A 16,766-nucleotide genomic window follows, 5' to 3' on the forward strand; every position below is an offset into this window, starting at 1 on the left:
CGAGCGGCTATGCCTGAGCTTTTGTGCAACAGTCAGTGAGTGCTCTGACCTTGATTTTTAGAACAGGGGGAAAGGTCCAAAAGAGGGCAAAATTGCTTGAGCAAACTGATCTTCCCAAAGTGCTGACAGTTGTGTCCAGCAGGAGGGTAAATGCAGTGGAGAGAAAAATAACGCCAGCGTGAGTATCCGGATCTATTTCGTTTTACATTTGTATCTATAGGCATTGTAATCAGGTGATGAATAATTTATATTAGCTTTTGTTATCTTTAAAATAGTTTTGAGTTTGCAGAGGAGTTAAGACCTGACAAAAGATTGCAAATTCAAGGCATAGTTCCTCGGTTCTTCTGATTTGCCTTTGTTGTGTTTTTTTTGTTTTAATGGTAAACACACGCTGTGATAAAGATGTTCCTAAGAAATGCTCAGGTGTCAGAATAGTTTATTCCCATTGCCTCATGAGATTTCGATTCTTGTTGTATAACATTCTTACATGATAAGTTATTTTGTAGGTAGGTCTTTTTGGTGTTTACCTACAAGATAGACTCGTGACTGGTGTAAAGACAAATTCATCCATTTCGTGTGTGTATAAACTGTCCCAACAGGTTTCTCATATCGGGAAACTCAGAGGGCTTCTTTGAAAACCTGTGTCAGTTGGGAGAATGGCATCGTCTTCGTCACAGATCTGTGTCTTGCTGCTGGCTTTATCGGGCTTCACCACCATACTTGTTACTACCATGTCCAACAGATGGACCGTTTCCAGCGCCGCAGCCGTGTCAGCTCCTACGGATTGGGTTTCGGAAGGTCTCTGGATGGAGTGTGCTGTGGCCGCGCAGGGAAGAGTGCAGTGCAAGAGGTTTTTGTACTTGTTGAGTTCAGACAGTAAGTTTGTGTGGCATACTTACATAAAATAGAGCAATGTGGTTTTATTAGTGTATTACTATCTGCTCTGGTATTCCTCAAAGGTGGTCAGCTTAATTTAAAGTGTGTCTGTATAGATAATGCTTCTGTATTTTCTAGGCTAGCATGTTAACTTGCCTGCAGATAGCAAGAGAAGAATGATCTTTCCATGGACTGGAATTTATTTTGCTTGGATTATTCTGCATTTTTTATATAATTCTACCAAACACCCTTTTTGTGGTAAAGGACCAGGAAGGACTCATGTATTTAAGTACTTTTTTCAGAAAAAAAAAAGGAGCAGAGAAGCAGTTGCTCTATACCATTCGAACACTGATGTTCTGGTTAGATTTCTGTCTTAAACAGAACAGTCTGCTTGTTCTTTTACAACTTTCTGAATTGTGCAGTCCTTTTTCTGAATTGTGCAGTCCTACATTGTCATGGAAGCATTTCTTCAAATGCTCCTTCTTTTATAGATCCCCAATTGTCATTGCTGCGTTTCTGGACTTTTGAGATTTTTCCAGCTGATTTTTTTTCTTGCTGTGCAGTGTTTAAACCTGGATGCTGGTCTTACAAATATCACATCTCACAGACTGTGAAGGTTTGTGTTTCTTGACACAGATATGGACTCCGCTAAGGTCAGAACTTGCATAAAAATGCAAGGCAGGTTTCTAAAATGTGACTGCCCAAAAACTCAAGATTCAGCATTTACACAGTTCCTCCTCAGGCCCCTTTGTGTCATGGCCTCGTCTTTGTGGTGATGGTGCCAGCTTGAGAATAAGGATTAAGCATCACATAATGAGTACAATTTTGTAGCCTACTACTAACATATGAACTTTAGGTTAGTAGTGCTTTAGTAACTCCACTCATGCAAGTTGGAGGCAATATCAGCATTTCATACCCTTCCCTTTCAGCTGTGCAGATGCCTCCCAAGGACATCCTGTGAGCAGATACAAGGAAGGCCCTGTTTCATCCAGAAAGCTAGATCTGATTCCTGGGAGTCAGGGTGGGGAGATGGGACCAATGGTCCTTCAGGTCTCGCAGCCTCACCCAACAGGCCACAGAGTGACACCAACAATAGGTAATTTCCTGGGGAGCTGAAGCTGTTGCCTCCCTAGGGATTTTTCTTCATTCCCTTCCCGTAACCCCCAAGTCATAAGAGCAGATCCCTGCTTGGCTGAGTGCTGCTGGACCTCCATAACTGCTTCCTCTAGGAAGAGCTTGTTCAGGCCAGCTCATGGCACTCGCTGGAGTTGCCTGGAGAATCGTCGTGTGCCACAGGAAGGGCAGCTGCTCTTCCTAGTGCAGAGTCAGTGCTCCTATAGTCTGGGACAAATGGACACAAGTGACAGAGATCAGGAACAGACAGCTTGTTTTGGTCAAATATTTAGGTAATTCTTCAATTATTTTTGTTCATTTATTTGTTTTGTTCATTTGTTTTGTTTTTCCAATATTTCCGTAATGGAATGGTTAAATGGTGCCGAATGAGGAAAAACTCGTATGTTCCACGTCTATAGTCCAATCTTTTCTGCTTTTATGTGTGTTTTATGGGTGCCCACCAAAATACCTTAAAGCCATTAGGAAGAGAAGAATTCTTTATGAAAGCATCTCATGGCAGCAGTAGGAAAATCTGGGGAAACTTGCTTCAAGTTCTTAGCTGAACTCAGCTTGGAGAGGCCTGTGAGCAGCACTGATCTCTGAGGTTGCCAGACTGATACCTGTGTATGGAGGAGTTAATTGGAAGGTCTTTGGAGAGCTTTTGAAGGGGTGCTGTTGTCCAGTGTATTCATTTTACTGTGCCATCATTTTGAAACTGTAGTGACCTTTCCCTAGCTGAAGGAGAGGATTCTCTAGAAATGTCCTTAGAAAATAAATTGTTAGCATGTCTCCATCCAGTTTCTCTAAAAGATTGCAAGTGCAGTGAGTGAGTGAGTGATTGCAATCACTCTCACAATAAGTGATCGTTTTGGGAGTCCCAATGTGAACGCTGCCATGCCATGACTCTGCTGCGGTTTTGCATCAGAACGCGGTCATTTTCTGAAGAAACTGGTTCCATTTCCTGGACGTAACAGCAGGTGACCACTGGGAAAGAAACTTCACCCTGTTTACACACACAAGCAGCTTAAGGTATTAAAATTAATGGGTGCTGAGAAATGACTCTATGCTGGTGTCTAGTTATGGGCAGAAGCAAATAAACCAAGTTCACATGCCTCAACTTGGTCTAGAATAGATATTTTTATACTCATATAAATAACCTGAGAAACATGCAATTAGTTGACAGGTTATTCTTCAGTTAGCTGTTTTCCCCCATCAGTTTCACCCCCCCCATCAAGCCTTTTGAGATAGGCTTGCCAGACTGTGGGTCCATCCCTTATGTTGTGTTTCCATGAGCCACACATTACCACAGCTGTATTCCAGTATACCTGGGACTCTGCTTTAAGAGTGCACCAGTTTAACTGTAGATTAATAGATAGTAAAATATTAATGAAAATCACTTATCCACCAACCTAACATTCCTGAAATAAGCTTGCAGTATAGTTGTTAGATAATTTAGCTAAGCTAGAAGTTACTACTAGTTTATGGCCATAATTCTAAAAATGCACTAAGTTTTCTATGAATGGGAAAAAAAATCCTGCTCGGAAGTTTCTAGTTGAGTTTTGCCATGAAAAAAATAACACGAGAAAGCTTGATTTGCTTTGATGTCCGAAGTTTCAGTGCACATTTCCCAGGTAAACTGTAGTCCATTTGATGGAAGGAGAGATGGAGATTTGCCACAATCATCACTCTTTCAAAACATTTAGTGGCTGGCCTTTATAGGCTGAGGTTAAGAATAGGCTCCTTTTGTCACTCCTTATTAATATTGTCAGAAGTTTGAAAAAAATAGTGCCTCTGTCATAGACTGCTCCCACTTCTTATTGTCATTGCCTGGAAGCCTTATCTCTGGGGCTGAGCAAAGAGCAAAGGTAGCCTCATTTTGGAGTGAAAGCCAGAGATAAACCAGCAAGGAGGCTTCTGAAGCCAGACATATTCTTCATTCACCTGGTTACAATCTAATTATAGGAGCATTTAGCTGTTACTACTCCGAAGCATGTCTGCTGCTTTGGAAATTGCTGGTTTTCTTTTGTGTTTGGGTGGATGTACACTTATCGGAGTGACTTTACCACATGATTACTGGAAAGTCTCCAGTATACATGGTAGTGTGATCACCACGTCTACGTTGTATGAAAACCTCTGGAAGAGCTGTGCAGAAGACAGCACTGGAGTGTCCAACTGCAGAGAATTTGACTCTATGTTTGCACTTCCTGGTATGTGGCTTTGCTCAGACTTGTTTGCACTGGTGCAGATTTTGTTGGAAGGAAGTAGTGAGATTTTTGTTTTGGTAATATGGTGGTATTGGAAAATGACATTGACTTTCTGGCCAACAAGAAATTTGTGGGCTAACCTGTGCTACTTAGCAGTTTTCAGTAGTAATGCCGATTGTCCTCATGTGTTTAAGGCAATATTCTGTGCACAGTTAAGTAGTTTTACAGGCAGTTAACCCAGTTGTTACCAATCTTGAATGTCTGTAGACAGTCATCCTAGAATAAGATTGTCTTCCTCCTCAGCTGTATCCACACAGGAAAGTGGTTGAATTGATGAGAATGGAGTATACTGCTGTCTCTGACCATGGATTATCCGGGGCTCGGGCAGGAGGCAAGTGCATCAGCTAGGCAGGTCCTGAAAGTGGCTGTTTGGAGCTTAACTTCCACGTGGCTCAAGAAGACATCAGTTACTGAAGTTGCTTGAGAAGATGACAGTGTTATTTGTCAGAGGGAAATTTGTCACAGAGGGAAAGCGAGGCTAAAAAGTGCTTACAGCATTGTGGAGAAGAAAAGGTTTAGAAAGAAAAATTGAGTAAAAGAAAAAGCAACCAGGTAGGGAAGTTTAGAGAAAGTCAAGACGATAACTTGGCCAAGTCAGGAAAGAGGAAGAAAGTGGGGTTGTTAATGATGCCCCTGCAGATATGGGGCCAGACAAACTGGAAAATAATCACTGGAGTAGTTGTGTTTCAGATTGCTTTTAGGAAACAGCCGCAACTTAGACGGGAAGATGCCAGAGGTTATTAAAAAAGAAGGTGTCTTTGTTCACAGGGTGTTATGGATCATCATAAAGCCATGTGTAAGCATGGCCATAAAGATTTACCATAAAGGTTTCCTCTTTGGCAGCAATAGCTCTGTGCTATGCCTCCGATTTTTGCTTTGTGTATGGAGAATATCAGACTTGGATCTTTTAACCTTATTTACAGCTTTTGAATTCAGCCAGCCATTAGCTCAGTACATCATTTTTACCCCTTCTTTTATAGAATGAGGTTAATCATCCTTGGATGTCTGTCACAGATATGTTTCATGGTATAAATCCTTAGTATAGAGAAGTGTTCTAAAGGATTAAGGTTTCAGTTTATTCAGGAGGCATTTTTTTTGTGTGCGTAATCATAAAATATCATTCAGGCACACGTCTAGCACTTAAAAAGCCAGAGGTTAGAGTGTCCCTTATATGGATATTTCTCCAAACTAACCGTGAAATAGGTAAAGAAGTGCTAAGACCAGAGTTTCTGAATTGGTGGAGAGAGGGGTGCTCACCATATAATTTCAACTTCTAGAGATTTTCAAGATGCCCAAATCACAAATGTGTAGACTGTGGATCTTTTTAAAGCAATATTGCATAAGACTAAAACAATGTCTGACTATATGGTGTAGTTGGCACTAAACATCTAGTCACATCTGGGAGATCAAACATTTGCTATAAGGCAATTAGCTGCCAAATGCTTTTTAGGTGCTTTTCTTCTTTTTAAGGTTATGTGAATTTCTGCAAATGGTGATATTTAGGATCATTTCTTACAATTAGCTTTGACTAATAAAACTAATTGACTTGTATCTTGTTCAACAAGCTCAGTTTATAAGAAAAAGCCAACAGAAAATTTTCTAGACTGTGAAATGAGATGCTTGGTTAAGGCTGTTGAGATTATTGCCTTGTGGTACAAGAAGCGTGAAAGCTCTTCTATTAATACAGCCACTGGGTTGCAAACAGCTTGAGGGCAGCTTTAGTGCCCTGGAAAGAGACAGGGAATCCAGTCTAATACTCTGGGATTTCTAAAGAGGTGAACCATGACCTGCCAGATCCCTGCTGTGGGTAATAGCTGCTGCTGTGGCGTCTGACCCAAACTAGAAGCAATGCTGAAGTTGAGTGCTTCTCCGAACTCCATCGTCTGCAGGCAAAACTCTTAAATTGCTAGTGGTGCTTTTGGGGAGCATTTCCCCTTTTATCATTGCCAGTTTTTCTTTTTTTTTTCTTTTTCTTTTTTTTTTTCCCAAAATGGTGGGTTTTAGTGCTCTAATTCCTTGAACACCATTACCCTCCCATGCTTCATTGTATTTATCCTGTGGCTATGTGTAATTGTCTTTGCTACCAGCTCAAGCTCACAGGACCAATTCTCTTAAGCTCTATGAAGCCGCACGGACAAGTGAGTTTGAGTGGGAACCCACCACTTACTCTGTTTCCATGTCTGAATTTTGATGGCTCACTCTGATACGGAGCCACCAGGCAATTGCAGAGGATGGGAAGGCCATCAGGAAGCGTAAGAGGGAGCACATGGGCCAGCCCAGGTGCTGTGACTGCGGAGCTGCAGCTGGCTCAGACTCGGGGACCCATGGTTAGGAGCCAAGACCTACCAAGAGCTGGCACTTGGCATGTTTGTTTTTTTTTGTGAAGGGGTGAAATTCACAAAAAAACCCTCCCCTCTTAGACCAAAGTGCATTGGGGAGTGATCAGCTCATAAAAAGAAAAAAAAGGATGCCAAAGCATCATCTGACCTGGAACCTGCCAAATTCAGGGCACCATTTTAGACAGCCAAAAGTCCTCTCTGACCTTTCTGCTTAATAAGAATTAATAATTAATAATCTGTCCCATTTTTTTTTCTGTGACCAGAAACTTGAGAGAGGAAGAGTTGTCAGCATAAGCAGAAAAAGAGCTTTGGAAGTACTGCCGGAGATGGTCCCAAATTCCTTATGATTAGGACTTTGTGGCAAAGCAGCATTGAAGGTATTCTGGACACACCAGTAGTAGCTGTAAGGACAGCAAGACGAGTCCTAAGTAGGAGACTTATTTCTGCTACTATAAATGACCATAAATACCACTGGGATTTGAAGACATAAGCTGTGAAGGGCTTTTTATATTTTTTTTCCTAGAGTTTATTAATGCCGCTATAATATGCGGGTATAGTTTAGCATTGAAATCTGATTGAATTTAGGTATAAGCATTCTATGTTTTTGATGTTCCTCTGACAACAAAATCATACAAGAGTCATTCCTTACTGTTCCTGTTAACTTTCTGACTGTGATCACTTTTTTTTTTTTTGTCTGGAATAGACTTAATGTCTGTAGATGCTGACTTTTTTTTCCCTTTTTCTATCTTATGCAGTTCATGTTCAGGCATGCCGTGCCCTGATGATTACTTCCATCCTTTTGGGACTTATAGCTACAATACTCTCGCTGCTTGGTTTAAAGTGTGCACACATCGGGTTGAGTAATGAAGATGGAAAAGTGAAGTTTGCTGTCACGGGAGGATTTCTCTTTATTTTAGGAGGTAATATTGAAGCCAAAATGAGGATGCTAACAGTACTTGCTTTCTTCACCAGACTAAGTTAAATGGTTTAAAGTCATATAGTCATCAAAGGAGTTACTTAGGCGCTGCTTTAACATTTTTTGGATAGGTCTCTGTTCCATGGTGGCTGTTTCTTGGTATGCTGCAATGGTTACGGCTCAGTTCTTCGACCCGTTGTATGCTGGAACCAAGTAAGTCAATAGATGAAGTAAGAGAAGTAATGAAAAAGTAATGAAAAAGTTAAAGATGAAGTAATAGAAAAAAAGTAAGTTAGTAGATGTGTTATAGCAAGTCATTCATGTTTTATGTTTGCATGTTTTAATGGTGGCAGCACTACTGCCAGCTGCTCCAGGGGTTTCACACCCAGTGGATGGACAAGTCTCTCTCCTGGGCAAATTTTCATCTCAGACCTCCTTCGGTGGGGAGGAAGGAAAGATTTTCCTCTGGGTTATTGAGTGTTTAGGGGATACCAACCCCAAATTTGTCCTGGTTCATGAGGACAGAGTACCCTGATATATTAGCAATCTGTGATCATCTGCTGCAAAATGTAGAACTGAAATTCATGGTGCACAGGTCATTCCCAGCAAGAAATTTTCTTTATCTGCAATTGTACTCGAACCCAGATGGTTTCTTCCTTCTTGCCTGACTCTTAGTCTGATTCAGGGTGCCTCCCCTGATACTTGTGTCTCCTCTGTACGGGTAGCTTCTTCTTGTAGAGTAAGGTGAAACACAGAATAAATGAACAACTGGTGGAATTATTAGCCTATTCCAGAGCTTTCTCATATTAATATGCAGTCTTTTCCTCCTGTTTTTTTTTTTTTTTCTCCTCAATCCCATTCAAGGGAAAATGAGACTGCCTAATCCTCAGGGACAGTGCAAAAAAATCCCAAACCTCTTTTGTCATTGCTACCATTGCTTTGCCATACAGGGCTATGGCTTTGCCCACCGTCTGCGTGTTACATCTGCCTCTAGGTCCCTACATCCAAGCTGTTTTCAGGCGAGCATGCATTTCACTTCATTTTAGCTCAGCATCCAGTATAATTTTATCACCCAGGATCAATCTACAGCTGATGGAGAGACAGGCACATGCAGTGCAAGCTAAAAGGAGTGTCTGTCTTACAGTGTGCTTGTACAACAAACATTTTACATGAACAACAAACTTTGCATATGTACAACGAACCTCACATATTTCTCATCCAATTAAATTTTCACCTTGCATGTCAATTGTAGGGATTACTATTTATGTAGGCCTGACGAGTGCAATTTTCCATGTTCCTGTCCTTTAGGAACACTAGGAGGAAGATTGGTCATGACTGTTACGCAGAATAGGTATTTTTTTTATGGCTGCTCCTCCTTTGGCATCAAATAGAAGCTGCATTTATTCCTTTTAGGGTCTTTCATCAACATTGCCTGCTCACTTCATCATTTATTGCTCTTTGCTGACATGGTGACTGGTTTCTGAGAATGCTGGGGTACCAGCAGCCTCTCTGCTCACTTTTTCAATGGCATTTTCAAATGCCATTTTTACCTCTGCTGCTGCCTCTTGGGAGGAGTGAGATGTTTAAATACTTTGGAAATGCAAACAGCTAGAGCTAGATGCAAACAGCTACCCCTCAGTCTAAATACCAAAGCTATTTTTGACTTTCACCTTTTCTTCTTCATAGCATTGTGATGTAGACTTAATTGACTGTCCTGAGAAATGTAGAAACAATATAGAAACTGGCTTGAACTGAGTAGCAGTGATCTGCAGGTAGGTGAAGAATGCCACTTGAGTTTCCTGCTTGTTTTAATGAAATCCAGCAAGTATTTTTTACGATACATTAGCAGTTCAACATTTGTCTTTAAAATATGGCAAAGTTTGCAGGTGTATCAGCTTGTAGAATTGAGCATAAACAAGCTTAGAGGAATGAAAACTCCTGTTCTTGTGTGATAGAGAAGCAACAATCTTCAAAATTAAATGCCAGCTAATGACAGCTTATCGTGGGCAATAAGTTTATCAGTTGGTAGCAAGGGTAGAGGTGACTGGATGTTTCCTTTGAAGAGGGGGAAAGGGAGAAGGAAACAAACAATACATTGTTTGGGGAACAAGAAAGAGCGAGAAGGAATGTATATAACATGCCAGTACGTATACCAAGTCTATAATTTTTAGATCAGAAGAACGATAAATCTTTACATCCTGGGATCATATTTGAAGGGTTTTATAGGCTCCCCTTGAGGATCGGTGTAGAGAGGTCAGCGGTGCAGTGCTTTGTTATGAATCAAAGTACTTTCAGCAATTACTTTTGATGTTTTTTAGTTGTCCTTACCCTACCAAACAAGCAGTCACAAAGAAATTGTGCTTGTTAAGACCTTTTTTTTTAAATGTTTTCTGTCCCCTTGAGATAATTATCTGAGGGGCAATAAATGTGTTGGAGGACCTAAACAATGGATGATAAGGAACTGCAGTCAGGAGACTAACTGGTGTAGTTATGTGCTGCCGCTGCGGGACTCCAACATGAATGCGTGTTAATCAGTGACCCGTTTGTTTGCTTTCAGCAGCTGAAGAGAACTTTTGGTATAGCTAAACTTGGTGTTTGAAACTATTGTTTTAGTCAGGAGGTCTTATCGAAGTAACATTGCTCACGAGCAAAGGCAGGCAGACTGTGTTCTCAAGTAATTTATCCTCCTTGGAATTAGTGAGATTGACTTACTTTAATACCATTACTGGCCAGTATTGATCTTTATACTTACCAAACTGGCAAATCTATATTTTTTTTAAATGCCTGTTCTTCTACTTTCAGTAGATGAGTTCATTTGACTATTAGGTCTTACAGAAATTTTAACTCCCTCACAGCACTCTCCTATAAACTCTGCTCTGCTGGGTGACTGCAGATTTCTTGTCAATAGCTAGGCCATGAGTGAACACCAACTACTGCGTGTGCTGGTCAACACTCTCCAGCTGGTCCTTACTATTCCTCCAGCATCTTCCCCCCATTTCTAGAGTTCGTTTGAGGTGGCGATGGTCTTTTGCTCTGTGTTTGTATGGTGCCCAGAGCAGAGCTCGGGTCCCCACAATGTAATGGGATCATGGAGGGGAGCAACCTCCAGGAAAACACCAAAACATTGCTGCAACAATTACCGCTGCAATCAGAAGCACCCGTTATCTCAAACAATGATTTTATGTTTACAGATAACCAGAAAATACACTTACTTGGGGTATTTTATCTGGTTCCGCACAGTCCATGAGATTTACTTTGCTCTTGTTATTGGCTCTGGTTCTTAAGTCGACGGCTGAGCAGAATAATTCAGACTTGCCTTTCTGTGCCATGAGAAATGGCTAACCACAGAAATCAGTTTTCTGTGGACATGACTGCTAAGTCACCTATAAACAGCTAAGTATATGAGGCTAGCTTTTCCTTTCTAGTAGAAAAATCAGAAAAGAGTAATTGTTTTCTGTGTAATCTTACATTAAACTTAAAACACAAAGAAGAGTCAGCTCTCTATCCTTGCTGATTTTTTTTTTCTTTAAGTTATTACCAATTACTCTCTGTTGCTGAAGGACATTTAGGAGTGATCTCAGGAGGAATAAGGATAGTTCTCTATTGTGCTATATAGAACAAGACCCCTTCCGGAAATCTCTTGAGTCCGAGAAAATCACAGACGATGAATCTTAACCAAAAGAATAAGTATGATGCTACTGTCTGGTGGGAATTTGACAAAAGAGAAAAAAAAAAAAAAGGAAAGAAAATGGAATTTTTTATGTCTGAGCAAGAATTAGAGCTGTGATGTCATTGCACCTGCGTTGGTCCTTTGTGTGCTTCCTTCACATATGTTTAGCAAGCACTAGATAGAGGGGTAATTTCTAAAGTTCATCAGCACCTGGATCCCATTGTTCTGGGCTTGGCTCTTAGGAACCTTAGGCTCTTAAGACCTGAAGAGGCAGGATCAATTAAGGGCATTAGTGAGTAATAATGAGACTGATAATCTGAAATTCAACAAAAGCTAATGGATACACATTTAGCTTTTCCTTTTTCCATTTTCCTTTTGAACTATTCAAAGTGATTGCTTTAGATGGATTCTCTTTTTAGAGAGAATACAATTATACAATAAATACAATTATTTATTGCTACTTATCTTAATGATTGCTTGCCTCTTTCTGTTCAGTCACTGATTAAGCAGTGCACTTAAATATACACTCAAGAGTTTTACTGAACCGTGATGGAAATGGGCCTGTTCTCCTCTGTTAGCTTTTGAAGTACATTTCGTTAGCTGATTGCTACCCAGAAAGGCATTTGTTTGCTTGAGCTGGGCACCTTATGGCTCAGTCTGAAGTAACCGTGTCTGGCATCACACCATATAATGTAAGAGCACAGAAATGGTTACAACTTCTCTGTGTGAATCTGTTTTATGCTGCTTCCATAAAAGATTTTTATGTTTCAGGTATGAACTAGGAGATGCTTTGTACTTTGGCTGGGCTGGATCTGTTCTTTATGTGCTTGGTGGGATCTTCCTGACCTGTTCGTGCAAAGGGAAGAAAAGAGGGAAATACAGGTAATTTTTGAATATGTCAGTTGAAATAGCAGCTGTCAATTATATACGTGTAACATCCATTTTCTATTTGTATACCATTATCTCGACCTCCAGTATGAAGCTGCATCCATACTAAGTCTAGGCAGGAAACTGTAGCTGCTAATTCAGTGCTATGATGCCACACAGGCTACTTGTACCCCCTAAATTCTGCATTTCTGATATATGGCAATCAGCAATCACATATTACTAATCTTTTATAAATCCAGGTACTGTTGCTGCTAAAATCTGTATGATTAAAAATATGCAGTCAAAGAGCAAGCTGTCCTTTGGCCAAAGTATAGTGTATTATAATTAAGTTCTCCTCCTGCAACATTAGCTACTGTTAAAACAATGAAATATTTAATTTAAACATTTAATTTGTAGAAAGTGTCATCATATTTTCCTCCAAAAATATAGATTGTTTGATACCTATGATTTTTTTTCTTGTTTCTCATGGAATGCTCTGTTGTGCATCAAACCTGAGGGGGGAAAAAAAAAAGAATGAATTCTGGCCTCCATGCCTATTCTTGCCTGTTTTTTTTTTTTCATTTTAAATTATTTGCACATATAGAAGGTCCCTGTCTCAAGAAGAGGACTGATGTTGTCAAAATTAGCGGTGTATTAAAGAGAACAACCCAAGTGGCAGGGAGGATGTACAGTCCAAAGTTACGTGGTTGTTAACATGTTAACACAGAGGGAAACAGCCTCACTGCTGTTGTATTTAACCTGGGGAAAGTTATGTCAAAACAGCTACTCAGTGAGCATATTCCCCTGGCAGTCCATTACATACTGAGCTTAAACTGATGACATTTAAGTTTTATGGTAATATTTCATTAACCACTTTGGACTTTCGATCCACTCAATTCGACTCACCCTACCTTGCTACAGAGTACCAAATATATGGAAATCTATTGCAAAAATCAGGTAAAACTGGTGCAGACAGTAAAAGTTCAACATGCCGAAGGCCAACTGAAGGGCTTGGTTAGACTCTGGGTGCTTCTGGCTTTCCTTCTCATCGTCTTGCTCCCCGCATGAAGATGTGCAGCTTGCACAACCTCAGGGCATCCAGGTCTCAAAGTGCTTCTGCTCTAGCCTGGGCACCCAGAGGGTGTCTCTGGATAAGGGCTCTCGGCCTTCGGCCAACAAGCCCCCCTCTTCCTCTTCTCTATAGGACCAAGGTCTGCTCATTTCTGCACCCGTGTGAAGTATTTGATATCGATGGGTTGAGTGCAGACCTAAATGAGTAACCTCCTCAGTATGTAAAACCGCAAAGTTATGCGCAATCCTAATGATTTTATGTATTTTTTTTCTTAACTTGCAGTGGCAGCAAATATGATTATTCCATGGGCCAGGCAGTTCCTCAGCAGTACATGTACTCCAAGAACTCAGAGGCAATCACAAGCACCAAGGAGTATGTCTAAATTTGCACATTTTACATTACTCGCAATGTTAGTAGTTTGTGTGCTCAAAAAAAAAAAAAAAAAGTGACCTGGTTCCAAGTTGCAAGCATTCATCTTAATTTGGAGATGATACATGTTTTAGTACCTCCTTCTGGGAGTGGCTTTAAAATAGAAACTGACTCCTACAGAAAATGCTGTGATGTAAAATCCTGAGGCACCAAGATTTTTCTGCACACTGAGCAGCCTGGTAAAGTTATAGCCTACCAAATGAAGAGCAACAGCTTTATATTTTGCCGGACTCAGTGTGGAGCTGATACGCTGTAGCTGACTGCAACTTAATATGTCTCACTGTTGGGAACGTGTTGTATTTTTGTTAGTGGTTCACTTTCTATTTTTGTTTAGCTGCTTTAGCTTTTGGCAGTCAATAAGCTTTATTCCACTGACTGACTGACATAGTTTTTATGGTGAGCGGTATCATGGCCATAATAAGGATATAGTAGGTATACTATAATTATAATTCTGTGCTTAAGGCTCAAATTAGACAGAAATTCACATTATGTATGCTAGTCAAGATGATTTACATAACTTTTTTTAAAAATAAAAACTCTGAGAAACAACCCCACACCTCCAAGTGTGCAGAACCGCAACAAATTTCTTGTGGGAAAAAATTAAGCTACCAAAAATGAACAATATAGAAGGATCCAAACACAGCTGGGAGTAGAGAAAGCATCTGATGATTATGTGCCTTCAGATAACTAAGGAAATAATCCAAATTTTAGACTTTTATTTCTAGTTTTGGGTGTTTTTTTCAGATCTTAATTCTATTTTTAACTTTGATCAGTCTTTACCATTGAGAACTTCTGTTGCACGTGAATTGTCTAAGTCAAGTAATTCTTTATTATCCATCATTGCTCGGCCTTAAACTACCCTGCTGCTGGGGAAAGATATTTTGCATTAGCCAAGCACTCAGACTCCCAAGGTGAGCTCACATCCCATAATAGTGGCTCTCTGAGCAATGTGGAGATGGTATTTCACGCTGTACATGCACAGCTTTCATAACTTGCCACTTTTAAATCGCAAACGTATTAAAGCAGATCAACAAAATACATCTGTATTTCTGTCTTACTATAATGTCTTATGGCAAAAGATTTCCTGCATCTTCCCTGATGCCCTAATAGATAATTTCAACAGGGTAGCTTGACCTGCATGCATACGGATACAGCTGATATATACAGACACATTAAGGCATGAATTTGGGCATTGATAAGTTTTATTAAGACTCATAGCTCTTCTGCATAAATTAACAATGCTAAAATGAATTTTAACACCCCCCTGCCCGGGCACATACACCCACTCAGGCAGAGTGATAAGCACCTCTTGTGCCAGTGTATGATGCACCCATATTCCCAGGCCTGCACCTGGTCATAGACATTAGTTATGATCCCAGAGGTGAGACAGATATCCAGACATTGGTCTTGCATCAGAGCTTCCACTTAGGTTACCAGGGAAGTTTAATTAAAAACAAAATGGGAGACGAGTAAAACTGCTATGTAGTAACATATTCATGGTTAAATGCATTTATTATCATTACTCAAGGGAAAATAAATGCTTAAGGTAACTGTGTGTTTGCAATCCTTCTGCCACTCTTCAATTGGTATTGCTGTCCTCTGTATCTTCAGTAGCAATGCACTCCATGACTGTAAGGATCCATCACCTCATTTGGGGATAAAAAGCCTTTTATTTAGTACTTACACATAGTGTCGTAGTGAATTTTTTTTAATGTCATAAGCTCCTTTAAAATAACATTGTGTGATGATGTTTTAATGAGAATTAAGTCTGTTGCTCAGCTGACAGCTTTCGCAGCCGTAGATCTTCTTCATATCGCTGCAGCTGAGCCCAAAATCCTGCATTGGGTTCTGCTTCAGGCCTGGCAGCCTTCACAGTCTAGGGGAAGAGGAGAGACATAGCAGAAATAGTGCGGACAATTGAACAAAGTGGCCTTAGACTAAAAGGCCTTAGCAAATAAGTCACATATGCACACCTACACATATACGCACACATGAACACATTTATCATATATGTGCACCAGATGTGCTGATGAAGCTGAGGTGTTTGCAATTAGCCTTAAGCCATTCAAGAGCCCCCCTGGGTGATGGTTCTTTGCTATATCAACCTGTTACATAGCTGATATGTACATGCCAGCTTAAAGAATGAACCCTGCAAAACAGCTTTTTGCTTTTTCTTACTCAGTTGCTTCACATCTCTGACTTCAACTTCCCTCATCGCGACGAAGCCAATGCCAGTGGGAAGGTGCACGCAAACAGCCAGCTCCACATGCAGATTTTAGCACCAGTGCTTAAAGCCTGCTAGCATCTTAAAGCATATTTGTGCAGGAAACATAGCTGGGAATGCATATTCCTTCAGGTAGGGTAGGGGGAGTGGAAAGATTTTATTCAAATAGCTAAATATCTGCCAGCAAGCAGGCAAGAGCCCCAAGCCAGTGTGACACCGCAGCTCGCAGTGAGCGCCGCACATCTGCCCCACACAGGTTCAGCAGGATGTGGTACCGCAAAGGCCTCCTGCAGTGAGAGGTGCCGGTGTCGCATGAGGAAGGCTGTGCAGACGGCGGCTGAGCGGCTGCGGCCGCTCTTGCAGTACACGAGGCAGGTGCCGCCACCGCACAGGGCCTCCTCGATGGCCTCGCTGCAGCGCTCGAAGTAGCTGTACAGGTCCTCGGCAGGGTTGTCAGAGACGGGCACACGCAGGCAGCGGATGTGCTGCAGCGCAGGGAATGGCTGCTGCCGTGACACGTTGATGCAGAGGGTGACACGCTTGCGCTGCAGCAGTGCCGCATCGCACACGGCCCGTGCTGGGCCCAGCAGCAGCCCCGCAGCCACGGTGCACAGCAGGACCATGGCTGATGCCGGCACCCAGGCTGCCTGTGCTTCTGTATTTATCACAGACTGACTGTCTGCCCACGTGGTCGTGCTGCTATATTTACCGCACAGTGGCGAGGCCAGCGTGTCCTAGTGTGCCTCCGAGATCCCCAGTGCAGCTCTTCAGGCAGGGTGGCTGTGAGCAGAGCCGCCCTACGGGCCTTGGTAGAGCGCCCTGGAGCCTCCATGCACAAGGGGCCGGGGAGGCCCTACAGGTCTTTGTGTAGCCCCCCCCAGAGCCTCCGAGCCCATGGGGCAGGTGGACCTCATGAGATTAATGTGGCCCCCTGGGGCCTCTGTACGCACGGGGCTGGGGGGGGAGCCCTACGGCCTTGGTGAGGCCCCCCTGGGG

At 41.6% G+C, this 16,766-nt stretch overlaps 2 protein-coding genes across 2 annotated transcripts; one reads left to right on the top strand and one right to left on the bottom strand.

Annotated features, from left to right (window-relative positions):
- The first annotated feature begins 629 nt into the window (after positions 1 to 629).
- LOC104579846 (claudin-19) lies at positions 630 to 13,530 on the top strand. Its single transcript, XM_010227301.2, has 5 exons — positions 630 to 876; positions 7,348 to 7,512; positions 7,640 to 7,721; positions 11,950 to 12,060; positions 13,400 to 13,530. Exons 1-5 carry the CDS (start codon positions 657 to 659, stop codon positions 13,497 to 13,499), a joined length of 678 nt encoding a protein of 225 aa, XP_010225603.1. The 5' UTR covers positions 630 to 656; the 3' UTR covers positions 13,500 to 13,530.
- A 1,778-nt stretch (positions 13,531 to 15,308) lies between these two features.
- DUSP28 (dual specificity phosphatase 28) lies at positions 15,309 to 16,393 on the bottom strand. Its single transcript, XM_088538108.1, has 2 exons — positions 16,046 to 16,393; positions 15,309 to 15,422 (listed from the first exon to the last, which is right to left on the bottom strand). Exons 1-2 carry the CDS (start codon positions 16,391 to 16,393, stop codon positions 15,309 to 15,311), a joined length of 462 nt encoding a protein of 153 aa, XP_088394234.1.
- Positions 16,394 to 16,766: the final 373 nt, after the last annotated feature.

Source organism: Tinamus guttatus, unplaced genomic scaffold (assembly GCF_059628265.1).
Source record: "Tinamus guttatus ecotype Peru unplaced genomic scaffold, ASM5962826v1 Tinamus_guttatus_pri_ptg000927l, whole genome shotgun sequence".
Classification (NCBI taxonomy): Eukaryota; Metazoa; Chordata; class Aves; order Tinamiformes; family Tinamidae; genus Tinamus; species Tinamus guttatus.